At 44.9% G+C, this 27,664-nt stretch overlaps 1 protein-coding gene across 1 annotated transcript in view; it reads right to left on the bottom strand.

Moving 5' to 3' along the window:
• Nucleotides 1-27,527, bottom strand: part of LOC110524092 (laminin subunit beta-1) — a 41,445-nt gene extending 13,918 nt beyond the window's left edge. The window contains exons 1-21 of the mRNA XM_021603425.2: nt 26,813-27,527; nt 26,143-26,321; nt 17,195-17,336; nt 14,588-14,661; nt 13,700-13,888; nt 12,849-12,912; nt 12,443-12,651; nt 11,240-11,360; nt 10,864-11,052; nt 9,731-9,907; nt 9,497-9,609; nt 9,019-9,098; nt 8,167-8,302; nt 7,899-8,057; nt 7,671-7,798; nt 7,241-7,361; nt 6,862-7,063; nt 2,877-3,020; nt 2,534-2,765; nt 2,131-2,297; nt 50-274 (exon numbers count right to left, since the gene is read on the bottom strand). Coding sequence (XP_021459100.1) covers nt 50-274; nt 2,131-2,297; nt 2,534-2,765; nt 2,877-3,020; nt 6,862-7,063; nt 7,241-7,361; nt 7,671-7,798; nt 7,899-8,057; nt 8,167-8,302; nt 9,019-9,098; nt 9,497-9,609; nt 9,731-9,907; nt 10,864-11,052; nt 11,240-11,360; nt 12,443-12,651; nt 12,849-12,912; nt 13,700-13,888; nt 14,588-14,661; nt 17,195-17,336; nt 26,143-26,321; nt 26,813-26,843 — 3,082 coding nt within the window. The 5' untranslated portion in view covers nt 26,844-27,527. The remainder of the gene's footprint in view (nt 1-49; nt 275-2,130; nt 2,298-2,533; nt 2,766-2,876; nt 3,021-6,861; nt 7,064-7,240; nt 7,362-7,670; nt 7,799-7,898; nt 8,058-8,166; nt 8,303-9,018; nt 9,099-9,496; nt 9,610-9,730; nt 9,908-10,863; nt 11,053-11,239; nt 11,361-12,442; nt 12,652-12,848; nt 12,913-13,699; nt 13,889-14,587; nt 14,662-17,194; nt 17,337-26,142; nt 26,322-26,812) is intronic.
• Between the last annotated feature and the right edge of the window lie 137 nt (nt 27,528-27,664).

Genomic DNA, 27,664 nt, shown 5'->3' with positions numbered 1-27,664 from the left:
TTGATACGACAAACACATAACAGAAAGAAAGTGAACTTTTTTTACTCACTTCTGCAGTTTTGTGTGAGGGCATCTCCATAGTAACCCAGCTTGCAGCCGTGGCAGCCCTGACCCTCGGTGTGATAGAGACATTTGAGACATTCACCCGTTCTGACATTACAGGACTCCTGATCCAGCATGTCAATGTTGTTGTTGCACTGGCAGGGTTGGCACTGCCCGCCGTTCTCATGGGGGTTTCCATAGTAACCTGGGGCACACTCCTCACATCTGGCACCTGTAGGGGAGAGGGAACAAGAGGGAAAGGGCGAAGGGGGAAAAAAGTGCTTAATAACCCCTTCACCAAAATGATTGTGTCATCACTCACCTCTACAACAACAATCTATTCACCTATCCACACTATCAGAAATAATGACTGCCTATATATTTACTTCCACAATAACATACTGTATGCCAGGGTTGTGTTCAATTCAGAATTTTGGAATTGACTCCCATTCAACTCATGAGCTGAAATTCTAATTGAATTGGCCACACCCCACAGGATGTAGAATTTGAGTTAGCGTGACAGGAAGTATAATTGAATTCAGTGCAATTCAAAGAAATTACAGTCAGTCGTAGAATGTGTTTCATTTAATTTGACATGTCACACTTCCAGATACCAAAAAATATATAACTTTTCTCTGGAAATAATGTTCAAATACTCTTTTAACCTTTGTGCTTAGAATAGCCAATTTTATTTCCATCGACCATTCAATTTGTTTTGCTTTATTTTGAAGGCTTTAGGGTCAACTTGAGGGTTAAACTAATGCACTCTTGTAAATGTAGTATTTTCCCCACAATGAAGCAAATATAAGTGATTCATGAAATATAATAACTTAGAATATTCACATATAGATTTTGTTTTCCTTGATCATTAATTTTAAGTTTGTCCTGAAAATCAACTGTATATGCAATTGTATATGTATGTACAGTACCTGTCAAAAGTTTGGATACACCTACTTATTCCAGGGTTTTTCTACATTGTAGAATAATAGTGAAGACATCAAAACTATTAAATAACACATGGAATCATCTAGTAACCAAAAAAGCGTTAAACAAATCCAAATATATTTACATTTGAGATTCTTCAAAGTAGCCACCCTTTCTTTTCCTTGACGACAGCTTTGCACACTCTTGGCACAACACATCAGCAATGCACAACAGTCAGTAAGCAGTTACACCAGCGGCCCCGGTGGAAATAAATGAGTAATACCAAAAGATTACCTTGACTTGGAAGAGTTCCAGTGTTGTGTTGGAAAGTCATAGCCAGCTAGCTAACATAGCATCCCTCTGTTTGAGCAGGGTGTTTCAGTAGGCTAAACTAGCTAGCTGCATTTGCTAGCTAAGTAAGTGAAACTGGATTTTTTTTTTGTCTCTTTCTCTCTCTATTTCTCTCTTGCTGCTCCTTCATTTTGAAAGAAATGTATTTGTTAAAAATGGTTCAACTATTGTCTTTCTCTCTCAACTACTTACCACATTGTATACACTGCTAACCTAGCTATACCTAGCTAATTGTAGATTGTGCTTTCAGTACTAGATTCACTCTCTGATCCTTTGATTGGGTGGGACAACAAGTCACAGTTCATGTTGCAAGAGCTCTGATAGGCTGGAGGACGTTACTGTGTAAGTCTATGGAAGGGGAGAGAACCATGAGCCTCCTAGGTTTGTACTGAATTCAATGTACCCAGAGGAGGACGGAAACTAGCTATCCTCCAGCTACACCATAGTGCTACCCTAAAGGGTGCTGTTGAGGCTACTGTAGACCTTCTTTGCATAATAGTGTGTTTTAAGTTATTTGGATATGATTTATCTATCTAAAAAGGATAACTTTTTACATGTTTTACAATTTAAATTGTTATGAAATTCATTGAGGAGGATGGTCCTTCCCTTCCTTCTCTGAGGAGCCTCCACTGACATCATGGAAAGTTACCCCAAGCTTGAACATGAATGCATACAAATCATCTGCTTCCTAGGGAACAAGTCTGAACATAGGAAGCAGGGAACAAGTATTATAAGTAATCCTGCCATGCTTCGCTAGTTTACTACTGTAGGTGCGCTATAAATCTTGGCAGGTGGTTGTTATTGGCTGCCTACCTCTGTACCCGGGGCTGCAGACACAGAACACCTGGTAAGGGGAGTCCAGACCGCGGTAACATTCACCGGCAAACTGTCGCCCGCTTCCGGGCCCATCCGGACACATACAGAGCCGACAATGGTCCCCTGAACCCAGGACGGGGTCGCCGTAGTAACCATCCAGACACCTGTAGGGAAAAGGCAAAATGTGGTATCTATCACTCTATCATTCACATACATGTCTTTATTATAGACAACAACAAAACAAATCAAAGTTGTCAAGTGGCTTTATGCTACGGGGAGATTTAGGCAATCGGCTGACTTCTAAGGACCAATTCTAATGCCTACCCATCCAGCCATACACCAATGAGACACCTTAACCATTGACGCCTGACTCCTCAACCCACATTGACCCCTGGCTGACCTCTCGCAGTTGTGTCCGGTGGTCTGTTCTCGGCAGCCCAGGCACTTTCCGGAGTAGGGGTCGCACTGCTCTGTGTGGCCATTGCAGGTGCAGAGGCGACAGTTGGGGAAGCCCCAGTGACCCGGCAGACAGCGGTCACACTGACGGCTGTATGCCCCGGGGATACACACACACTGGCCTGTGGCCTCGTGGCAGAACGCATCCTCCGATCCCTGGGGATTGCAATCACAGGCTGGGGGGGGGGGGTGAGAGGAGCAGGGCAAAGGGAGTGATAAGTACCATATTCAGTGCCTGTAATGATGCATCACTGACAGGGAAGCCTTGTCACTTCAGTCAAACGTACGTCTGCAGCCACTGGGTCCAAACAGGAAGGTGGCAGGGGCACACTTGTCACAGTTCCTGCCTACCACGTTGGGGCGACACTGGCACTGCCCACCGCTGGCGGCACACACCGTGCTGAGGGCGCCCTGCGGGTCACACTGGCATGCTGGAGAAACAGAGACCGGAGGAAACGTTAAAGAAAAAGTGAGGGAATGGGCTTAAAAGTGAGTTGAACACACGATCTGGAATGATCTGTTCAAATGGGGGCAATAGTTGCTGCTGGATACACAAGTAAGGTATTTCACCCAAACAGTTTTGAATATGGTATAGGTACTGACTGTACATAAAACCCTGGTTAACCATTTGTCTCAATATATATTTGCCTCAGTATATATTGCCTTTGACATACTGACAAAGGTTTGTTTCATTAAGGGCGACTGAGGAATTTCATCAACAACACCTTCTTTATCTATCAGACTGACAGGCTCACAAAGGGACCATATCCTTCTCAACAGACGTGTGGAAAGAGAGAGAGGGGTACCAGACATTCCATAGAGGACAGTGAGTCCATGAGTGGATTAGAGAGACGAATGAACTGGTATTCACTAGGTTGTGTCAGGGGAGGGAGATTTTAGGCAGGCATGGGAATGTGTGTGTGTGTGTGTGCGTGCGCAAGCTTAAGTACGTGCAACCGTAGAGTGTGAGTTTTGTGTCCCTATATGAACTAAACATCCCAAAGGTTCTTCCTGGATAGCGGGTAATGATATGCTCGGAGCCAGACTCTGCCAAAGCCTGGACTCCTTCAACACTATCCTCTGAAGTCTCTATGCTGTCCTCATAAATCAAAACACGCCTGGGACTTCTGAAACACATCTAAACCACTGTGGCTTAAAGCTCGAATTTAAACAATAACAAAGCAGTCACCCTGTCTGTGTTTGGTAAAAAGCAGAGAGATGGGCCTGGTGTAATGTAACCACTTTAAAAAATATATATTAACAGTGCTATGGATGCAAAGACTGACCGTCCATGATATAAAACGTATAGTCGTAACCATGTTTTGAGGCTATAACCCACTGGGCACAGATGTCATTTCAATGTCTAGCTTTGATTTACCTTTGGCTGAGTTTGTCAACTAATGTGAATTCCGTGTGAAATCAACAAACATCATTGGATTAAAGTTAAAAAGTTTGTTGAGAAAAAGACAAAATGTCCTTGCATTGGTGACTTTTTGCAAATCCAATGACTTTTCCATATTGATTCAACATCATCACATTAGATTTTTTTTTGTTAAAATGATGTGGAAACAATGTTGATTCAACCAGTTTTTTCCCCCAGTGGGACATTGCTTCTTTTACACGCACATTACAAACATTGGAGTAAAACAAGCTTCTATTTTGGCTTCTGATGGGGTACGACAGTTGAACTAAGCTCATGAGGAATTTAGAATTTCTATCCTTCCAGAATCAATGTGTATATATATATCATTAATGTACGTCCAAACATGGCTGTAGCAACTAAGGATTCCAACTTTAGTAAGGGGACACCACAGCAACGTGAGGACCTTCAGATCTAAGGGAGGTGAACTGATCTGTGGGCTAGATTATTGCACACAGACCTTGAAGACTGGTTTAGACGTTCTGATCTTTATCATCTACTAAGACTGGGGTAAGACTTAAACGGGACCTACGAAACCACATTGGCTTTGTGAAGACATGCAGCAATGTGCAGAAACTACATCTGTGCAGGAGACCTCAAACAACCTCCACATGGGACCTCAAACAACCTCCACGTGGGACCTCAAACAACCTCCACGTGGGACCTCAAACAACCTCCACGTGGGACCTCAAACAACCTCCACGTGGGACCTCAAACAACCTCCACGTGGGACCTCAAACAACATCCACATGGCAATTGAGACAAGATAATGTGACTTCCACAGCTGGGAGGATTTTAAATAATATTGGCGGCATTCCTAGAGACAACGAATACAAAGCCAATCAAATAATATCACACTTATTTCAATCCTAACAATTACTTTTCTTCCCCTAGACATCTAACTACAGTATTATGTTGCAAAGTAGGTACCGTCATATACAGTATAGCTTTGTTATAAACGTCTTTACTTTTTGCCGACCATGAGTGAGAAGAGTTCCCCTCGAAGATAGAGAATTGGGTTCTATTTTATATTTGATATTATGCCATACTCTTCTACTCTAAATCAGACCACCTGTGTGAAAACGTTGATACGATAGCAGGAAACCTGCATATGCTATAGCCTGTCAGTTCTCACTCTGTCTGACAGGGAAGGAGATTCACTGCTGCGGCGGGCTGAGAATGTTCCTCTACAGGCATTTCAGGATCCGAGAGGGTCTATAATCAAGCTACAGGTCCATACATGAGGAGATTATAGAGAGATAGAGACGCAGTGTAACTGTTGATGAGTGGCATGGGCCGGAAACCGGAGATGACTGCACTATGCCAGAGACACCGGAGGGGATACAGTACAGAAGGACAGAGGATTGACAGGAAATGAAAGAAAGGGATAGGAAAAGAAAGGAATGGAAACTGCTGCTGTATTAGCGGAGAGACCGAGGCTTTTAGTGTAGACAGTCTATGGGGAGATTGACTGATGATGATTGCCAGACAGAGGTGGCAGGTCAACGTTGGAATTAAATTCAGGCGTTCCAAAACAATGTCCACCACATGCAAACTTTAGGACAAAAAACTAGAGTTTAATATTTTCCAGGTATTTTACAAACGTTCCATCCTGAGAATAAATCACTTTTCTACCGGTTAACCTGCTATTTCCCGCCAAATCTGGAAGTGTCTTTTTTTAAAGCATATTAAGAATATACAGTGCCTTTGGAGAGTATTCAGACCCCTTGACCTTTTCCACAAAAAAGCAGAAATATCACATTTACATAAGTATTCAGACCCTTTACTCAGTAATTTGTTGAGGCACCATTGGCAGCGATTACAGCATCGAGTCTTCTTGGGTATGACACTACAAGCTTGTATTTGGGGAGTTTCTCGCAGCTATTTTCAGGTCTCTCCAGAGATGTTCAATTGGGTTCAAGTCCGGGCTCTGGCTGGGCCACTCAAGGACATTCAGAGACTCCAATCAAGTTGTAGAAACATCTCAAGGATAATCAATGGAAACAGGACGAACCTGAGCTCAATTTCAAGTCTCATTGCAAAGGGTCTGAATAGTTATGTAAATAAGGTATCTGTTTTTTTATTTTTAATACATTTGCAAAAATGTCTAAAAACCTGGTTTTGCTTTGACATTATTGGGTATTGTGTGTAGATTGATGAGGAAAATGTTTTATTTAATCCATTTTAGATTAAGGCTGTAATGTAAGAAAATGTGGAAAAAGTCAAGGGGTCTGAATACTTTCTGAATGCACCACATATACCTATATCAATCTTGAACAGGATTATATATTTTGGTTGCAATTTGAATGGAATTGAGAGACTGTGCGAGAGTGCTCGCGCATGCACTGATTTAAAGCAACCATTTTTGAGTGATAGGCTGTTTTAAATCTCTGCAGCAGCAATTAAAAACATTTTTTTACAAATAACATTACAATTACAATAAAACAAATAATAATAAGGTGACCCCCAAAATCCAGATGGAGATGTGTAAACTGGCAAGCATTCAGTCTTTATATTACTGTAGCATAGGCTACGCTGCAGCAAATGTAGGGCCTACCTGTCACAGGAAACCAAGTTACCATGGTGAGATGAATAGGTCTACGAGCCTAGTGAACCGCGCTCCATACTGAGATGGGCTGTGTTTCCCCACACTGAGTAGACACATTCATGATAATTAACTGGTTTCTCGCAGTTATTTATCCCGTTGAAAAAGGGAGTGGTTTTGGGTGGTAAATCACGGTAACCGGGTTCCCGTCATTCAACCCTAACAAAGACCTTTAGTTAAGAAACAAATACATGAGCAGACCAGTATGTTGAAGAATACTTCAGTGTTGGGAGTGCGGTCCCCATACCTTTAGCTCCCCGGTGCAGCAGAGCAGATACGCTGAAGATGAAGTTGTGGCAGATGTCTGTGGACGGGGTCTTCACTACGCTCTGGCTGTTCTCCAGACAGCGGTAACGCTGGAACGTGTCCCAGGCACTGTTGGTGGCCACGTCACCTCCCACAGAACCTGTGAAGATCTCCAGGTTCTTACAGTGGGGCATCAGCACAATCTACAGACGAGGAAGAGAGATACAGAAGATGGAATGAGATTTAGCATGGAGTCAGTACAGGCTCAATCCTAATACGAAATCCGAGTAGCTGACATTTCAGCGTAAATCTACAATTGACATTGATGGGTATTTTAAGGAAAAGTTTTGTGTGTGTGTGTGTGGGGGGGGGGAACTAACCGAGTCGATAAGTGTATATGGGGACTGGACGTCACTGAGTGCAGAGTAGAGGGGCAGGCTCAGACGAACAGTGTAGTTCATCCCTGCCTCGAAACACACTGGTCTGGGGAGCACCATGTATCTGAGGAGACAAGAAAAAGACGGATTTCAGAAAATAAAACACACTTTTTCAAACACTCCTATGACACACACACTAAATCTGTGTTCCCAGTGTGCTCCAGGGGAACCTCCAAGGTGCATACACAGAGTATACCTAGTACACAGACAGAGGCCATCACTCACTCTCACAAGCATTTTCGCTACACTCGCAATACCATCTGCTAACCATGTGTATGTGACCAATACCATTTGATTTGATTTGACCAGTCACCCACCAGTCCCCCCTCCCACCAACACATACACACAGACAGAGGAGGAGGTGTGTGTTTACCGTGATCCGGGATGAAGGGATATCATCTGGTTGTCGTCATCGGGCATGGTGTTGGCACAGCGACTGTCTGCTGAAATCAAACTGGGCCGCATCACTGTCATCAACACCTCCTCCCACTGGTCTGGTAACTTCGCCAACATAACAGGTACATAGACATAAACAGTTAAACAAGGGTAGGGACATCATCCCATGAAGGTGGAGGGATATGTGATATGTGCTGAGGCTGACCTGAGGCTCGTAGCGGATGAGGACGTCGTACTCCATGGAGTGGGGGATGTTGTCAATGGAGAACTCCAGGTAGGCCCCCTCGGGAACGTTGACAAAACCTATCCCTGTCCAGGTGGGGCTACGGTCCTGCGGGCGAGGTCTCTGCACTACTGTCAAACCCTGGAGGAAGAAGAGAGGGAGGGAAAAATAGAGGGTGAGAAAGACAAAAGGTGAGTAGGTGTAGTGGACATGAATCGACCATGATCACGTGATGAGGTAGGTAACTCACAGGTCCAAACTTGGCATCCTCGGCCTCGTAGGTGTAGTGGTCCAGGGCAATGAAATAGAAGCCTGACTCCACCTGGTCACAGCGCCGGCCAAACATGTGTTCTCTACACGCACACTGGCCAGTCTCCTGAGAACAGCTGGAGTCAGAGAGAGAGAGGACCGAGTTTAAAAGTTTCAACATCATAGTATTTTAAGACTTTTGTGGCTGTATCAAAAGCAGTGGTGGAAAAAGTATACAATTGTCATACTTGAGTAAAAGTAAAAGATACCTTAATAGAAAATGACTCAAGTAAAAGTGAAAGTCACCCAGTAAAATACTACTTGAGTAAAAGTCTAAAAGTATTTGGTTTTCAATACACTTAAGTATCAAAAGTACATTTAATTGTTCAAATATACTTAAGTATCAAAAGTAAGCAAATCAGACGGCACCATTTTCTATAGTTTTTTTTTACGCATAGTCAGGGGCACATTCCAACACTCAGTCCACCAGATCAGAAGCAGTAGGGATGACAAGGGATGTTCTCTTGATAAGTGTGTGTGTAGTGGACCATTTTCCTGTCCTGCTAAGCATTCAAAATGTAACTAGTACTTTTGTGTGTCAGGGAAAATGTATGGAGTAAAAAGTACACTATTTTCATTCGAAATGTAGCGAAGTAAAAGTTTTCCAAAATATAAATAGTAAAGTAAAGCACAGATAACCCAAAAAACAACTTAAGAAGTACTCTAAAGTATTTTTTACATAAGTACTTTACACCATTGATCAAAAGAAGAAAGTATGAAGAATTTGTAAAGTAAATTGGATAACAGACAGGCATTTAGATAAGAGAATTAGAGATGTGAACTTTGAACTCACTCGTTATTGAGGGCTCCACCCAGGTCACAGTCACATGGTCTGCAGCCATCCATATCATTGCTGAGTCCCCAGTGCTGAGGCTGTAGGATACACACACACACACACACACACACACACACACACACACACACACACACACACACTGTTAAAAACACTCCTTTAATGACACGTTGTTAACGACCTCCCACTATGTTTCACTGCAAAAGCTGTTTCCCAGCTGTGGACGGATGTACCAGTCTCTTTACAAGATTTACAGCCCTGGTGACGACTAAACCAAGCCACCAAAAAACACTTACAGAACGTATGTAGCAGATGTGTAACTAGCTGGCTAGTGAAGCGTTAGTAGAAATTGGTAATCGTAAGTCAACTGACTCTCACATAGTGTCCGGGCTAACTTTCTGGTCTCTCAGTTTGCACAGTTGACTTTGAGTACCAAGTGTCGTGTACAAAGTAAGTAAATCATAATAGGGTTCCTTACCATACATTGGTCACAGTCTCTCCCTGTGACCAGGCTTTTGCAGAAACAATCTCCTGAGTCTGTATGACACGGACTCCCTCCAGGAACTGTCCCCAGGGTATTACAGGTGCAGGCTGGGAAAAACAACAAAGAGTAGTTATTCTAATAAAATGCTGAAATACACAGCTTGAAAAAGCCTATGCAAGGACTTGGAAAAGACCCGAGACGTGTGCGTGAATGTGTGTGTGTCTTTACCCAGGCAGCCCAGAGGGTGGTCACCCAGGCCATAGTGGGCCTGCTGGCACTGGTCACAGCGCTCTCCCTCCACATTGGGTTTGCAGCGACACTGGCCAGTGATCAGTCCAGACGACACATCAGTCATCCTGTCACAGATCCCGCCGTTCAGGGAGCCCACCGGATCACAGTTACATGCTACGGAGAGATGGGAAACATCAGGAACATTTGAGTTAGGAACTATGATGTAAAATGGGGTATTGTGCATGGAACTAGTAGAGTAGAAACGCTGCAGTGGTGACAAGCTAACGGGATGAAAAAATAAATGGTCAAGGTCAATATCAATGTGAGGTATTTGATATTTTCCTCTTGATGAAGGGAATATACTGTAACTTCTGAAGGTTATTTGAACATCTGCATCAATGATTTGTGTGCTTAACTGTAGCTATCTACAGGCTAACAAAATGACCAAACTTAAAACAAAAGGGTAGGGGAAAAAAGTCTTACAAAGGAATAATGGAAGTTCTCTCACACACCACACATACACCAGGACTCCAAACACTGGAGACAAATGTGAAAAACCCTAACAAGCCCATTATTCACACATCAACGCAGACTGCGATGAGGTTCTCCCTAGATGCTAGGCTGAGGCCAGTTATGCATCTCCAGCGGCCTACCCAGAGAGCCATGAAAGGGGGGGAGGTGACACATGAGAAGGGTCTCTTCTACACCATACAGTGGTTTGGGATTAAAAGACCACACTGCTTTGGCTGACATAGCCTCAAAGCCCAGGTGTTCTCGCTCATATCCAGGTCACAGAGGCAGGATCAAAGATCCAGATCGCAGAGCCAGATCGCAGATCCAGATCGCAGATCCAGGCGGGAGGAAGGGAAAATGTGAAACATCTATATTTTCTAAAGAGAGACAGACAGAGTCACGGACGAGATGAGGGGGAGTGGGTGGAGCAAAGTGGCGGAGAAGCGTACAAGGATGGAGGCAGAGGTGAAGAAACAGAGGTTCAAGAGGTAGAGGAGTAACGGGGGAGAATGTAACAAGGATGGCTGGAGGTAGAGAGGTGAAGGCTGGGTTTGGATGGTGGGGTGTGGAGGGGAGGGGAGCCGTAGAGGGGGGTTGGAGTTGGAGGCTCGACCTACGTTCACAGATGCTGGGGTCGCGGATGTCCCTCTCTGGGTGCTGGTAGTAGAAAGGCTTGCACTGTTCACAGTTGTGACCCATGGTGTTGTGCTGGCACTCGTCACACACACCGCCGCTCACATTACCCGTAGAGACGTAAACTGCCATGTCGAAGTGACACGAGCCTGAGTGCTGGTTACAGTTACACTCTGCAGAGAGAGACGAAGGCAAGCAGACAACGTTGATTCACAGTGTTCATAAAAAAGCTAGTTGGACGGTTGTTAACTGACTGAGCAGACACTGCAGCCTGTCATCACAAGCGATCAATTATAAGGGGACCACAAGCTATAATATTTCCCTCTAGTAAAAAAAAGACGTTAGGGTAAAGTGGCATACTTTTACAGGCATTGGTGTTGCGTCCCTTGGCTGGTCTCCAGGGCAGCTCGTGGTAGAAGTCCTGACACTTCTCACAGTTTAGCCCCATGGTGTTGTGGTTGCACATACAGTGGCCATGTACCTTAGGAATATCATTCAGAAATGGAGGCGAGCAACTGAATTAGACATTTACTAAGCACTTAAAAGCAGTCAATATGCCATTACTTCATATCCTATCCATGTGCATAAACTATGAACACAAACGATCTATTGACATCGACCTTAAAATGGTTTCACAGGCCATATTCAAGGGTTTAATAGTATAGTTCAGGGACCTATCAACTGCTGTGCAGAGACCCAGGCCTCTGGTGGAACAGTGGTATTTGAAACAGCTTCCCTTGGCCATTATGGTCCATTACAGCTGAGATATCAGTGCAAAAGCAAGGGGAAACTACAGACAAAAGGAACAGTTGCTCGAGATATTGTTTTTCCTCCAGCTCTATCCACGTATTCCCCTTCCAGATGGCAGCAGGACATGTTTACAGTGTTGGCTAGCTCTCATCTGGTCTGCAGACAAAGGACAATACGTTGACAGACAGACTGACTGACTCGGATCCGGTTAAAATGAGCAAACTAACAATTAAATAATAAAACCTTCAAGATAATAGCAGACGCGTGCCAAGTTTGGTGTCGCTATAACAGCCACTATGCCACTCTTATGGCAGGGTTACGTAGCTTTTATGTTAGGCCTCCCCAGGCAAGGTGTTACTGTATCTAGTTTTGTTTTTAAGACATTTTAATGTGAGGGAATCCGTTTGAAAAACACTGCAAAATGACTGAGAGGAAGAGGAGAGTAAATAGGGTTCATTTCCTCTTTCCTGGTGAATAGACTGTATAATAAAAGTGACCAAAAGGCAGAGTAGCCTTTCCACAGACAGACAGACAGGCCGTAGCAGAGACTAAACAGGAACTGCATTGTTTGCCTTTTTCTCTCCAGAGCATACACACACAGACAAACACGTACACACACAAGACACATGCTGTCCGCAAACACACAAACAGTCTCCCAAGCACACGCAGATGTCGACCCACACGCTCTCACCAACACAAACACAATTGTTCTTAAACGGCAACACACACACACACACGCACACAAAGTGCACAAATGTCCGCACATAAGGAGACCTGATGAAAACTACAACAACCTTATCAGGGAGAACTCACCATGCCCTCCACTCCATCCCCAGCCCCAGCCCCGGCGACGGGGGTGCACTCGGAGGCGTGTCCGTAGCAGAAGCAGTTACCCCGGACCACCATGTCGTAGATGGCGTAGTAGTACTTCTCCTTGATCTCCATGCGGGAGTCCAGCAGGTTGTCTCCCAGGGTGTGCAGCTTGGTGAACTTCACCCTCAGGTTGGTGATCTTCAACATGTCTGAATCGTTCGGAGACATGTGTTAGCCGTTAGCTTGTAGATTGTTAGCCCTGAGGTCATTATGCGTAATAATTGTGTTTTGCAGTTCTAGTTGGCTAACAGGCAACACATAGCTGGTATTTTCCCCCCAGAAAATGGGGAAGGATCAAAAGAACAGATATAAACCATTAAGTACACGTGTCGTCACTGGAACTTACTTTGGATTCTGGGGCTGTAGGGATCTTCAATACGGAAAGCTGGATCCAAAACTCGGAAGATGACCTACAGAGACAGTCACTGCGATTACACTCGACTTTCATTGTGTTGTGTATGTGATTGGTTATTACTTAGCTACAACAAATGACTTGACATACACTGAGTGTACAAAACATTAAGAACACCTTCCTATTAGTGAGTTGCGCCCCACCCTCCTCAGAACAGCCTCAATGCGCCGGGGCACGGGCCTCACAAGGTGTCGAAAGTGTTCCACAGGGATGCTGGCCCATGTTGACTCCAATGCTTCCCGCAGTTGTGTCAAGTCGGTTGGATGTCCTTTGGTTGGTGGACCATTCTTGATACACGTGGGAAAATGTTGAGTGTGAAAAATCCAGAAGCGTTGCAGTTCTTGACACAAACCGGTGCGCCTGGCACCTACTACCATAACCCCTTTCAAAGGCACTTTTAGAATCCTTCTTTAACCTGTCTCTTCCCCGTCATCCACACTGATTGAAGTGGATCTAACACGTAACGTAAATAACATTTACATTTGAGTGATTCAGCAGATGCTCTTATCCAGGGCAACTTACAGGAGCAATTAGGGTTAAGTGCCTTGCTCAAGGCCACAGACAGATTTTTCACCTAGTCGGCTCAGGGACTCGAACCAGCGACGTTCCAGTTACCGGCCCAAAGCTCTTATCCGCTAGGCTACCTGCCACTTTCACCTGGAGTCACCGGGTCAGTCTATGTCAATGAAAGAGCAGGTGTTCTTAATGTTTTGTAAACTCAGTGTATAAACCTATCATTGATAGAATTTAGACTCTCTCAAAACTCAGTCATTCGGAACACACACCTCTCCCTCTGTCGACGGCTCTATGTCGGAGTAATGCGAATCGCAGATGATGTCATCCACTTTCTGCATGGGCCCCGGGGATATGGCAGGGTATGCCGCCGCGCAGTCGTATGCAAAGTAGCGGTACACCTGCCAGTTCTTCCCAAAGTCAGCCGAGCGCTCGATCACCATAGCAGCAGGCCGGAAGGTCTGTCGTGGAGAAGAAACCATACTTATGCACTTTGATGATATACCCTCACACTGAGGTTACGACCATCAATTTGACCTGGAGTACATCTGGAAAATGGCTAACTTTTTCTAAACTAACATAATTCGCTGTGATCAAAGATGACGCGCCATGAGAGAATACAGGTGTGAACTAGCTAATAAAATGATATACTACAATACCATGATTACAATGAAAGTTGAGTCATACTATGTGGACATGTTGATGTTGAAAGATCTGTGAACAACAGGGGACTTATTCTGGCATTTTACTTAACATCCTTCTTATGAGAAGCTGCTAGCCATTGGGAATGTCTGTTACAGTACATTCATCCATAACTGGAACTTTTGTATTTGTCACACAGGATTGATGACACAGTTGAGTTCAATATTGGCTGTATTTCAATAGTGCTTTCACACAGCATAAATAGGCTGCAATTGTGAGTAATGTTATACAGGCTAGATCTGTGTGGAGCGAACAATCCCGGACGGGAAGGAGGTCTGTTCCACATTCCTCGGGCTCACACACAGCTGGGGGATATGTGTGTGTGGGGGGAGGGGGGGAGACCTCCCAGACCAAGTCTTGTGCTAATCTCCTGAGTAGACAGGCCAGCCAGCATTCCCTTACACATTACCCATGCTCCCCCACAGCGAGCCCTCTGACCCAGCATCTCCATTGGTTACCTTGAAGGTCATGATGAGGTGGGTGAAATGAAACTCCGCCTCCAAGTTCAGTTGGATGGTCACTTTCTCAAGACCTGCGGAGAAAAAGAGGAAGAGGGGGGAAAAGAGACAGAGAGGAAAAGGAGAGAGGGACATTTAAAAAAAAGAGGTGGCCAAAAATGGAAAAGGGGAGGGAGAGATAGATGGGCCAGGAAAGAGAAAGCGTCAAAAGGCAAGTGAAGGATAGAATTACAAAAAGTTATGAAGTCAGAGAGGGTGAAACGGATGGAGAGAGGAAGGAGAAAGGAAAACCAAAAAATGAGTTTACAGGGTTCCACTTGAGCCAAGCATAACACAATCTGGAATGCTTAACACTACACGGCACTTATCCCCTCTTCCCAGTGCTTCCTCTGGACCGGAACACTTGCATTAACTCTTCGACTCTCTCCCTTCCATAGTCTAATCATGGTTGGTTCCATTCTATGATATCAATCTCACGGCTGCCCTTCTGATTCCTGACATCCATCTTCTTTGCCACAAAACGATGCGGTGGGTTTTAAGCATAACCACGGGGCAGTTAAACAGCAAATAACAACATAGCTGTTCCAAATGTCCCCATTTCTTTGGTAAAACTAATGTCAAGCGGCTATGTTTAATGAGTAGCAAAAAGAGCTACAAGAGCAACAACAAGCCACCACGTATTCCAACGGACTATAAGTCATGTTTGCCATACAACAACATAAGGCAACTAAGAAGTAATAATACGCTTTCTAGCAACGATTGTTGAGTGTCAGTTTTACAGAGGGTTTGGGGGAAACCTTTTCTGTGCTTATGTACGTAAGAGGTTGTGTTTTGGTATGGGTCATACACTGCCAGTATCTGAGCGGATCTAGTACGGTAATGTCTGGATTATGAATGAAAATTCCCTGCCTCTTTTCCAACCCCCATCGGTGGAGTTGGCCGCTATTCCTCCACCAAAACCTCCCCAAACTCCTATCAGATGACTTTCTGGATCCAATATCCTTGCAGCCTTATTTTGGGAGTTAACTCTTTCAAGACAAGGTGTACTTGGGATATCAAAATTCTTTCTTTTAAAAAAAAAAAAGGTACAATGCAGCCGTTTTTATTTCAATATCAAATCATTTCTGGGTCACAATTACCTTCCTGTGATTGTTTTCAATGAAAATGTTCAAAAAGTAACAAAAAGCTTCTTTCTTTTTTTTTTTTTTAGCAAAAAGCAATTTCTCAAGCAAGAATTTTGTAAGAACTGTATGGGAGTCGTCTGAGTGAGGGACCTAATTGGAGGAGCCTAATGGGAGGGATGTGTAACCGACTCTCTTTGTTATTTGTTATTGGTCTATTAACTGATATCGCCTGGTATTATCCAAATGCTCTAAATGTCACTATTATTTCAACCTCATAGCCTTGGAAATATATGTCAAATATAGGGAAATTACCTTTTTGAACGCACTGCCCTTTTAAAGTTGTGGATGATTTCAATGCTGGTGGCCTCTGGGTAATCATTAAAGGCCAAGTGCTCAGAGAAGAGGCAGGCGAGCCGAGAACGGAGAGGAGAAATAACGCAAGGAAATCAAGACAGCAGCGGCAGCAGTAGAGATACCTCATCCGAAGGGCTTTGACTTCTCAAACACGGCAGAAAGCTAACACTATATGATGCCCCGTCCCCTTATTAGTTCAGCCACGTACTTAGATAACTAGCATGGGAAACTTAGGGGTCGCGTTAATGCAGAATTACACGCTTTTCAAGCAGAAAAAAATATAAAACACATGAGAAATATCTTTCTATGTTCCTTCTTTGATAAACATTTGAAATATGTTAGCCATGCATTGTTTTTGCAAAAAAAATACCTTGCTTTTTCATTGTTAGCTCATTTAATTGTGTGGCTGCCAGCCAAATAGCATTGCAGTTCTGTTGTCATCTGATGAAAATGAAGCTATTTTCTGCCTAATGTGTTGCACTAATGTATTTTCTGTGAAGGAAAACTATACTTGCATGCCCCTGATCACTCTATTGATACGGTTGACCTTCAATATAAAACACGACCCCTGTCAGCTGGACTCACCTGCTCCTGCCTTCTCCCATTGTGCAATTTACAAACAAACACGTGACTCGTTCAACTGTTCTGGGGAAATACGGTGAGCTTCATAATGTAAAATAATGTGACAGGTGAACTGATCAACGCGATCTGCATGATCTCCTAACGTACTGCACAAGTTGACAGCAGGTATTTATTTAAATAGGTAGCCACAAATATTGAAATGTATTGAAAAACTGCAACAAAAAAATTGTTTAAACTGTAATGTATATACGGTATACCGCCCAAGCCTAGTAAGAAGTGAGAACTTCCTTACGAGCATCCATTCCAGTACACAGTGTGTCATCCCAACGGCCACCTAGCTAATCATTCCCAATGGGTTCATCCTGTTATTCCAAAGTTTATGACAGGTCAGCCATTACTGCTTTCTCTTTGAAGCCTTCCCTCACATTGATTAAAGCTAAGGGATTGGAGGGTGAAAATATGCCAAGAGGCGGGAGTGAGAGAGTCACCATTAATTGAACTCCTCTGCCTACTAGCCCTCCATCTCCCCCCCCCCACGAGGACTCACCATTCTCTGACTGCCACCAGGTTTTCAAGCGGTTGGGGGCGAATGTGGTCACGACGTTCTCCACCCGGTGGCCGGTGGTGGTGTTCACCACGCTTTTGACGTAGACGTCGGTGGAGTCACACAAAAAGCATTTCTTCTCATCCTGAAGAGACCGTGGGGGTTGGGAGAAAGAGAGAGAGATGAGACTGCCAGTGATGCCAAGCAGATTTCTCCCAATCGGGGACAGATAAGGAACAAAGCCCATTCATACAGAAATGAATGAAAATGAGTTATTTTATCAAGAGTAGATACGGATGCTGAAATGAGTGATTGCGCCAAATAGGCCCTTAACAACTTTAAAAATAGGCGCCTATCTTGCCCTGGCCTCATCAGCGAATGCTTATCTGAGGCTGCTGACAATGTACGCTTCATTTGGCCACCAGATGTTCAGAAGACACACAGTGTGTGTGGTGGTTGTGTGTGTGTGTGTGTGTGTGTGTGTGTGTGTGCGCTAGCGAATGCGTACACACACTTTTAAGGGTACAAATTCAGCACCATCTAGATATCCTTCCAGCGTCTTTTTACCACTTCACTTGAGAAGAAACAACTTTACAATATTCTAAAGCATCTATACATCCAGACCATGAAACATTGAGCCCACAGGCACACACTAGAATTTAAATTCCACTACATATTGTTTGATAAGACATGGAACCTCCACCTTCTCTAGGATTCTGTTGGATCACAATCTGGTTTCTCTCTGCTTCAGTGGTCACACACATTATAAAAAATTGTACGTTCCAAAACTCTTTTGTTGGTCGGAACCTCAATAATGCTGCTAGAGTGATTGTGTGACTGAGGCAGGAAGTGGTCTAGACAACTCAGGGGGTTGTGCGACTCCCAAACATCTCTCCCACTCCTACGCTCACATTGAGAAAGCAGGAGTTTAAAGAAAACATATCTGAAAGGAAGTATTGAAAATAAAAGCACAAGGATTATTTTGAATATACACCATTGATATATTCCACCCCCAACAGACAAGGGATTGACTGTAAACCTTAAGGTGATTATTATAACATCTGAATGCCAAATTGACCACGGCAAGAGCGTTTCCATTTTTAGAATGAATTTATTATCCATATCTCTTAATAAGTAAATAGATTTCCTGTCGCTATCGAAGTCATTCCAAAGGGTAGGTTTAAAAACTTCTTCGGGATTGGTGTCCCTTCCGAGGGACGGTTAAGATAACGTAGGCTAATGCGATTAGCATGAGGTTGTAGGTAACAAGAACATTTCCCAGGACATAGACATATCTGATATACATATAGCTTAAATTCTTGTTAATACAACTGCACTGTCCAATTTACAGTAGCTATTACAGTGAAATAATACCATGATATTGTTTGAGGAGAGTGCACAGTTTGAACATGAAAAGTTATTAATAAACAAATGATGCACATTTGGGCAGTCTTGATACAACATTTTGAACAGAAATGCAATGGCTCATTGGATCAGTCTAAACGTTGCACATTCACTAAATTGCACCTGAACTGTAATAATAGATTATCTCTTGTATTTCAAAGAAGATGGTACAAAAAAATACAAATGAACAGCTAACGAACGGGTTGTTTTTTCTTGATATTATCTTTTACCAGATCTAATGTGTTATATTCTCCTACATTCCATTCACATTTCCACAAACTTCAAAGTATTTATTTTCAAATGGTACCAAGAATATGCATATCCTTGCTTCAGGGACTGAGTTACAGGCAGTTAGATTTTGTTATGTATTTTTAGGCTATTTTTTTTTTTTAAGTGGCGGATCCTTTAACAGAGTACATGAAACGTAACCATGCTTTATAATACTTTATAAGTGACATATCATCTATTTAGGCCTATATAGCATTTGCAAAGTCATCAACAGCTAGTTTCAATTCAACCAAGGGGTTCAAATAAAAATAGACAATACATATAGGCCTATTTCAATTGAACCTTTATTTAAGTAGGCAAGTCCATTAAGAACAAATTCTTATTTACAATGATGGCCTACCGGGGAACGGAGAGTTAACTGCCTTGTTCAGGGGCAGAAGGACAGATTTTTACCTCGTCAGCTCAGGGATAAGATCCAGCAACCTTTCAGTTACTAGCCCAACGCTCTAACCACTAGACTGCCTCCCCTGGTTTTCAAGCTTTGGTTGATTTAAAATGTTATCTTCAAGTTAATAATTAATATGTTGGATTCATGTCTCCATCGCAACCAAAAATGTAAGTTAAATAATATGACTAAATCAAATCCAACTTTATTTAAAAGTGCATTAAAGGTTTGATTTGGTCCTATTCATTTAACATATCCATAATACATTTGTAAACAAACTGGAAATCGAATTGTGTTTGGTTGTCAACGCAACCAAATATCAACATTTGAAAAACATGTAGGCTTTCTTCTGCTTGAGTAGTTCTATCTGAGCCACTGTGCCAGTTTGGCTTTAATACCAGTATGTCTACAAATTAATAACTGATATGTTGGATTCATGTATTCATCTCAACCAAAAATATAAGTTAATAAATATAAGGCAGAGGCTCAGATTTAACTATTCAAGCATTAGATTCCTCTCCTTTAAATGTTGATATTTGGTTGCGTTTTCAACCACATGCAATTCAATATTACTTTTGTAATACAGTAAATAGCCTAAAGTCAAGGCTCTCTTACAAACTAATGTAACAGTATTTATTCAACCTTAAAATAAGAAACACATCCCATGGTCACATTTTTCACGTTTTATGCACAGCAATGTGTACACGGTGGTAGGCCTGTTCTAAAATGCATACAACACATGCGAGCGGTTCCATGCACCGAGACGGAAATATCTGTTAGAAATGTAGAAAGAAGAGCGATCTAAAGATGCAACAACTATAATGGGTTGCTAATATGACCAGGATGATGCCTTTGGCTGCTAGACAATGAAAGACAGTTCATTTTAAAACCAATAGAACGGGAGAAGGCATATAGTGTTATGGTGAGTGAATGAGGACCCAAAAGCGAACTAACTTAAACAGAGCTTCTTTAATAACCAAACATAGGTAGGCTCAGATAGACCGGCAGATTCCGACAGGACAGGACAAGGTTACAGCAAACATGACGATAGTCTGGCTCAGGCATGAAACACAAACAAGAATCCGACAAGGACAGGAACAGAAACAGAGAGAGATATAGGGACCTAATCAGAGGGAAAAAGGGAACAGGTGGGAAACGGGGTGAATGGGTAGTTAGAGGAGACAAGGAACAGCTGGGAGAAAGCGGGGGAGAAAAGGTAACCTAACAACGACCAGCAGAGGGAGACAGGGTGAAGGGAAAGGACAGAGACAAGACACAACATGACAGTACCCCCCCACTCACCGAGCGCCTCCTGGCGCACTCGAGGAGGAAACCTGGCGGCAACGGAGGAAATCCTCGATCAGCGCACGGTCCAGCACGTCCCGAGAGGGAACCCAACTCCTCTCCTCAGGACCGTACCCCTCCCAATCGACAAGGTACTGGTGACCACGGCCCCGAGGACGCATGTCCAAAATCCTGCGGACCCTGTAGATGGGTGCGCCCTCGACAAGGATGGGGGGGGGGGGGGGGAAGACGAGCGGGGGCGCGAAGAACGGGCTTAATACAGGAGACATGGAAGACCGGGTGGACGCGACGAAGGTATCGCGGAAGAAGAAGTCGAACTGCGACAGGATTAATGACCCGAGAAATACGGAACGGACCAATGAACCGCGGGGTCAACTTGCGAGAAGCCGTCTTAAGGGGAAGGTTCTGAGTGGAGAGCCAAACTCTCTGACCGCGACAATATCTAGGACTCTTAGTTCTACGCTTATTAGCAGCCCTCACAGTCTGCGCCCTATAACGGCAAAGTGCAGACCTGACCCTCTTCCAGGTGCGCTCGCAACGTTGGACAAAAGCCTGAGCGGAGGGGACGCTGGACTCGGCGAACTGAGATGAGAACAGCGGAGGCTGGTACCCGAGGCTACTCTGAAAAGGAGATAGCCCGGTCGCAGACGAAGGAAGCGAGTTGTGGGCGTATTCTGCCCAGGGGAGCTGTTCTGACCAAGACGCAGGGTTGCGAAAAGAAAGACTGCGTAAGATGCGACCAATAGTCTGATTGGCCCGTTCTGCTTGACCGTTAGACTGGGGGTGAAAGCCGGAAGAGAGACTGACGGAAGCCCCAATCAAACGGCAAAACTCCCTCCAAAATTGAGACGTGAATTGCGGACCTCTGTCCGAAACGACGTCTGACGGAAGGCCATGAATTCTGAAAACATTCTCGATGATGATTTGTGCCGTCTCTTTAGCAGAAGGAAGCTTAGCAAGGGGAATGAAATGAGCCGCCTTAGAGAACCTATCGACAACCGTAAGAATAACAGTCTTCCCCGCTGACGAAGGCAGTCCGGTGACAAAATCTAAGGCGATGTGAGACCACGGTCGAGAGGGAATAGGAAGCGGCCTGAGACGGCCGGCAGGAGGAGAGTTACCGGACTTAGTCTGCGCGCAGACCGAACAAGCAGCCACGAAACGACGCGTGTCATGCTCCCGGGTGGGCCACCAAAAACGCTGGCGAATGGAAGCAAGCGTACCCCGAACGCCAGGGTGGCCGGCTAACTTGGCAGAGTGAGCCCACTGAAGAACGGCCAGACGAGTAGGAACGGGAACGAAAAGAAGGTTCCTAGGACAAGCGCGCGGCGACGGAGTGTGAGTGAGCGCTTGTTTTACCTGCCTCTCAATTCCCCAGACAGTCAACCCGACAACACGCCCCTCAGGGAGAATCCCCTCGGGGTCAGTGGAGGCTACTGAAGAACTGAAGAGACGAGACAAAGCATCAGGCTTGGTGTTCTTAGAGCCCGGACGATAAGAAATCACGAACTCGAAACGAGCGAAAAACAGCGCCCAACGCGCCTGACGCGCATTAAGTCGTTTGGCAGAACGGATGTACTCAAGGTTCCTATGGTCAGTCCAAACGACAAAAGGAACGGTCGCCCCCTCCAACCACTGTCGCCATTCGCCTAGGGCTAACCGGATGGCGAGCAGTTCGCGGTTACCCACATCATAGTTACGTTCCGACGGCGACAGGCGATGAGAAAAATACGCGCATGGGTGGACCTTGTCGTCAGAGAGGGAGCGCTGAGAAAGAATGGCTCCCACGCCCACCTCTGACGCGTCAACCTCGACAACGAACTGTCTAGAGACGTCAGGTGTAACAAGGATAGGAGCGGATGTAAAACGATTCTTGAGGAGATCAAAAGCTCCCTGGGCGGAAACGGACCACTTAAAGCATGTCTTGACAGAAGTAAGGGCTGTGAGAGGAGCTGCCACCTGACCGAAATTACGGATGAAACGACGATAGAAGTTCGCGAAGCCGAGAAAGCGCTGCAGCTCGACGCGTGACTTAGGGACGGGCCAATCAATGACAGCTTGGACCTTAGCGGGATCCATCTTAATGCCTTCAGCGGAAATAACAGAACCGAGAAATGTGACGGAGGAGGCATGAAAAGTGCACTTCTCAGCCTTCACAAAAAGACAATTCTCTAAAAGGCGCTGGAGGACACGTCGAACGTGCTGAACATGAATCTGGAGTGACGGTGAAAAAATCAGGATATCGTCAAGGTAAACGAAAACAAAGATGTTCAGCATGTCTCTCAGGACATCATTGACTAATGCCTGAAAGACAGCTGGAGCGTTAGCGAGGCCGAAAGGAAGAACCCGGTATTCAAAGTGCCCTAACGGAGTGTTAAACGCCGTCTTCCACTCGTCCCCCTCCCTGATGCGCACGAGATGGTAAGCGTTACGAAGGTCCAACTTAGTGAAAAACCTGGCTCCCTGCAGGATCTCGAAGGCTGAAGACATAAGAGGAAGCGGATAACGATTCTTCACTGTTATGTCATTCAGACCTCGATAATCTATGCAGGGGCGCAGAGACCCGTCCTTCTTCTTGACAAAAAAAAACCCCGCTCCGGCGGGAGAGGAGGAGGGGACTATGGTACCGGCGTCAAGAGCTACAGACAAATAATCTTCGAGAGCCTTACGTTCGGGAGCCGACAGAGAGTATAGTCTACCCCGGGGGGGGGTGGTTCCCGGAAGGAGATCAATACTACAATCATACGACCGGTGTGGAGGAAGAGAGGTGGCCCTGGACCGACTGAACACCGTGCGCAGATCGTGATATTCCTCCGGCACCCCTGTCAAATCACCAGGCTCCTCCTGTGAAGAAGAGACAGAGGAAACAGGAGGGATAGCAGACATTAAACATTTCACATGACAAGAGACGTTCCAGGAGAGGATAGAATTACTAGACCAATTAATGGAAGGATTATGACAAACTAGCCAGGGATGGCCCAAAACAACAGGTGTAAAAGGTGAACGAAAAATTAAAAAAGAAATGGTTTCACTATGATTACCAGAAACAGTGAGGGTTAAAGGTAGCGTCTCACGCTGAATCCTGGGGAGAGGACTACCATCCAGGGCGAACAAGGCCGTGGGCTCCTTTAACTGTCTGAGAGGAATGTCATGTTCCCGAGCCCAGGTCTCGTCCATAAAACAGCCCTCCGCCCCAGAGTCTATTAAGGCACTGCAGGAAGCTGACGAACCGGTCCAGCGTAGATGGACCGACAAGGTAGTGCAGGATCTTGAAGGAGAGACAGGAGTAGTAGCGCTCACCAGTAGCCCTCCGCTTACTGACGAGCTCTGGCCTTTTACTGGACATGAAGTGACAAAATGACCAGCGGAACCGCAATAGAGACAGAGGCGGTTGGTGATTCTCCGTTCCCTCTCCTTAGTCGAGATGCGGATACCTCCCAGCTGCATGGGCTCAGCACCCGAGCCGGCAGAGGAAGATGGTAGTGATGCGGAGAGGGGGGCGACGGAGAGCGCGAGCTCCTTTCCACGAGCTCGGTGACGAAGATCAACCCGTCGCTCAATGCGAATAGCGAGTTCAATCAAGGAATCCACGCTGGAAGGAACCTCCCGGGAGAGAATCTCATCCTTTACCTCTGCGCGGAGACCCTCCAGAAGACGAGCGAGCAAGGCCGGCTCGTTCCAGCCACTGGAGACAGCAAGAGTGCGAAACTCAATAGAGTAGTCTGTTATGGATCGATTGCCTTGACATAGGGAAGACAGGGCCCTGGAAGCCTCCTCCCCAAAAACAGATCGATCAAAAACCCGTATCATCTCCTCCTTAAAGTCCTGATACTGGTTAGTACACTCAGCCCTTGCCTCCCAGATTGCCGTGCCCCACTCACGAGCCCGTCCAATAAGGAGAGATATGACGTAGGCGACACGAGCAGTGCTCCTGGAGTAAGTGTTGGGCTGGAGAGAAAACACAATATCACACTGGGTGAGGAACGAGCGGCATTCAGTGGGCTCCCCAGAGTAACACGGCGGGTTATTGATTCTGGGCTCCGGAGATTCGAAAGCCCTGGAAGTGGCCGGTGGATCGAGGCGGAGATGGTGAACCTGTTCTGTGAGGTTGGAGACTTGGGTGGCCAGGGTCTCAACGGCATGTCGAGCAGCAGACACTTCCTGCTCGTGTCTGCCTAGCATCGCTCCCTGGATCCCGACGGCTGAGTGGAGAGGATCCGAAGTCGCTGGGTCCATTCTTGGTCGGATTCTTCTGTTATGGTGAGTGAATGAGGACCCAAAAGCGAACTAACTTAAACAGAGCTTCTTTAATAACCAAACATAGGTAGGCTCAGATAGACCGGCAGATTCCGACAGGACAGGACAAGGTTACAGCAAACATGACGATAGTCTGGCTCAGGCATGAAACACAAACAAGAATCCGACAAGGACAGGAACAGAAACAGAGAGAGATATAGGGACCTAATCAGAGGGAAAAAGGGAACAGGTGGGAAACGGGGTGAATGGGTAGTTAGAGGAGACAAGGAACAGCTGGGAGAAAGCGGGGGAGAAAAGGTAACCTAACAACGACCAGCAGAGGGAGACAGGGTGAAGGGAAAGGACAGAGACAAGACACAACATGACATATAGTGTTTCTATGGTGGGATCTAGGCTAGGCTACTTTGAAGCAAGGTAAGAAATGCCTCATAATATGAACTAAAATGTCCAGGTTTCGAACAATCAAAGAACAGGAAAAACAGACGCTAATGATAGGCCTAACCGTCTTCTGGTAGATGGAAAGGCTTCTCAATTAAATGTTAACTAGCTACAAAGTAGCCCACAAAGTAACCTGGCAGAATTATATAATGACTATTTGCATCTATCCAGTGGCCATTTGTTTAGCAAACTCCATCTCTTGCACTACAGAAACGCTAACCAAACAACAGTACTAGGTGCCTGCACACTTGAATTAAAGGTTAACTACACCATTCCCCCTAGACCTCAAAAGTGGTCCCCTGGTGTGGTTTAAGCATTGTAGTGGACTTAGAACATCCAATTTGTTGTTTTTCTGTTAAAAAGTGCGACTGAGAGCAAAACTCTAATACAATCAAATACACCTGAAACCTGTGAATTTGACTTAAGTTGACAGCATAATTTGTTATTTTAAATAGTAGGCCACTGTTTCTCATTAAAAACATTCCACATGGCCTTCCCGGGAAATGTTGGCAAAATTACCCACTTCTCCAGGCACCACTACACCACTGCTTATCTCCCTCCCTACAACAGGCATGAATGAGAGACTCCAACTGCTGCCCGAGTGGACACCACAAGTCAGAGAGCTTGCTTATGATGAATATGGTAGCTACTAGCCAGGCTAACTTTACATAACGCGCTGGTGCCACTGTAACAATAACGGAGCCTTTTGATAACAGCACCACCGTGAGTCTTACTGTATTAGGTTTTAACTGTTGCCAACTTGTCATAACAATATGAGTATGATTAAAAGCCCAGAGTTACTTACTTTTATAGGCCTATAATAACATATTGGACCTAGTTCAAATGCGTTCTTTATTGTGCCTGACACATTTACCTGTAAATGACTGACGATACAGAACGGCTCGGGCCGGTGGAGGCCACATGTGGAGTTGGTGGAGAGCTGGTGTGCTCTGCCAATGAGAAGGTCTCCGGTAGCCGGGTAGCAGCTCCCCTCCGTGCATACATCGCTGAACTCGGGAATGCCTACCTGGGCAAGGACGCACGTCCCTGCGGCTATGCAAAGAGGAGGCAGATTTGAACAATGGAATTTATTCAGGCAGGGTTGTTTGAGTGTTGTTTTATTATCAAATATCTCTCATGAAAGTATAGGAATAGGCTACATTAGCCCACTCTCTTAATTAAAGTGCTCAGAATGGTGTCCCTATGCTAGGCCTACATAATAAAACAGTTTTTGTCGTTGAAAACACAAGCCTATGAACCTTTGATTTAGCCTATATTAATGTCACATGCGCTATTAAATGTCTCGTGCGGAGTTGAAAACAAGAACAAGATGGTTCACAGTAAAACAAAAAAGCCAAACCACTCCACAATAACGTTTAATCAAATTATGACGCGTTTACTATTCAAACCTTATAAGAACTACTGTCCTTATAGGAATATGCAGTATTTTATTAATTACTTGCAACGTTATTATTATGCTCTTTCAGTTCACTCAATGTTGGCCATGCGTTCTTAAGAAAACATTTGAAAATAATTTAACTTACATAGCATGGTCGCAATTTGAAATATAAACATTTTTGTTGATATTTCCACCTCTCCTGTTGCGGGTCCTCTCAGTGGGACTGTGTGTGGTTCCTTATAGTATAGTTTTGCGCCTGACCTTTTTTCTTGTCGCCACTGAACAAACCGAGTTTTTTTCTTCCCCTCTCCTCAAGCATGCGCACAGTAACTAGCCCTCCCCCTATTCAATAATTCCAGTTCAGTCAAGAAAGTAAAAACCACCAAGCTCCAAGTGCTCATCAACTTGTAAGATATGTTTAACTACGAATTATAGGAGTTAAATCATTAGGCCTAGTTGCGGGTTATCTCAAATGTGGCGGATTATTTGGAGCAGAAAGGATCATCCTGACAGCATCTCACTCTGCACACATTGAGAGAGCTTTCAAAACACACACACACGGTCCTCTCTTAGATACGAACCCCCATCTATACCTACTCATCTAGAACAAAGGACGTTTCTCCACCAAGGCAGAAAGCTACCCTATGTCCCTAGGCACAGGTAAACCAGGGGGTACATCTAGGTACTGAAGCCATGCTACTAATTTACTGTACTGGAGGGAAATAAGGCAAAGAGAGCCTTGAACAGTGAGTTTCCCCTCCACCAAGCAGAACTCAAAAGTATGTACCACCACCACCACATGTACCACCACCACCACATGTACCACCACCATCGCATGTACCACCACCACTGCATGTACCACCACCATGTGTACCACCACCACCACATGTACCACCACCACCACATGTACCACCACCACCACATGTACCACCACCACACATACCACCACCACCACATGTACCACCACCACATGTACCACCACCGCCACCACATGTAC

Source organism: Oncorhynchus mykiss, chromosome 1 (genome assembly GCF_013265735.2).
Source record: "Oncorhynchus mykiss isolate Arlee chromosome 1, USDA_OmykA_1.1, whole genome shotgun sequence".
NCBI classification, from domain to species: Eukaryota; Metazoa; Chordata; class Actinopteri; order Salmoniformes; family Salmonidae; genus Oncorhynchus; species Oncorhynchus mykiss.
The sequence above is the reverse complement of the archived record's forward strand: the minus strand, read 5'-3'. Positions and strand labels throughout refer to the sequence as shown.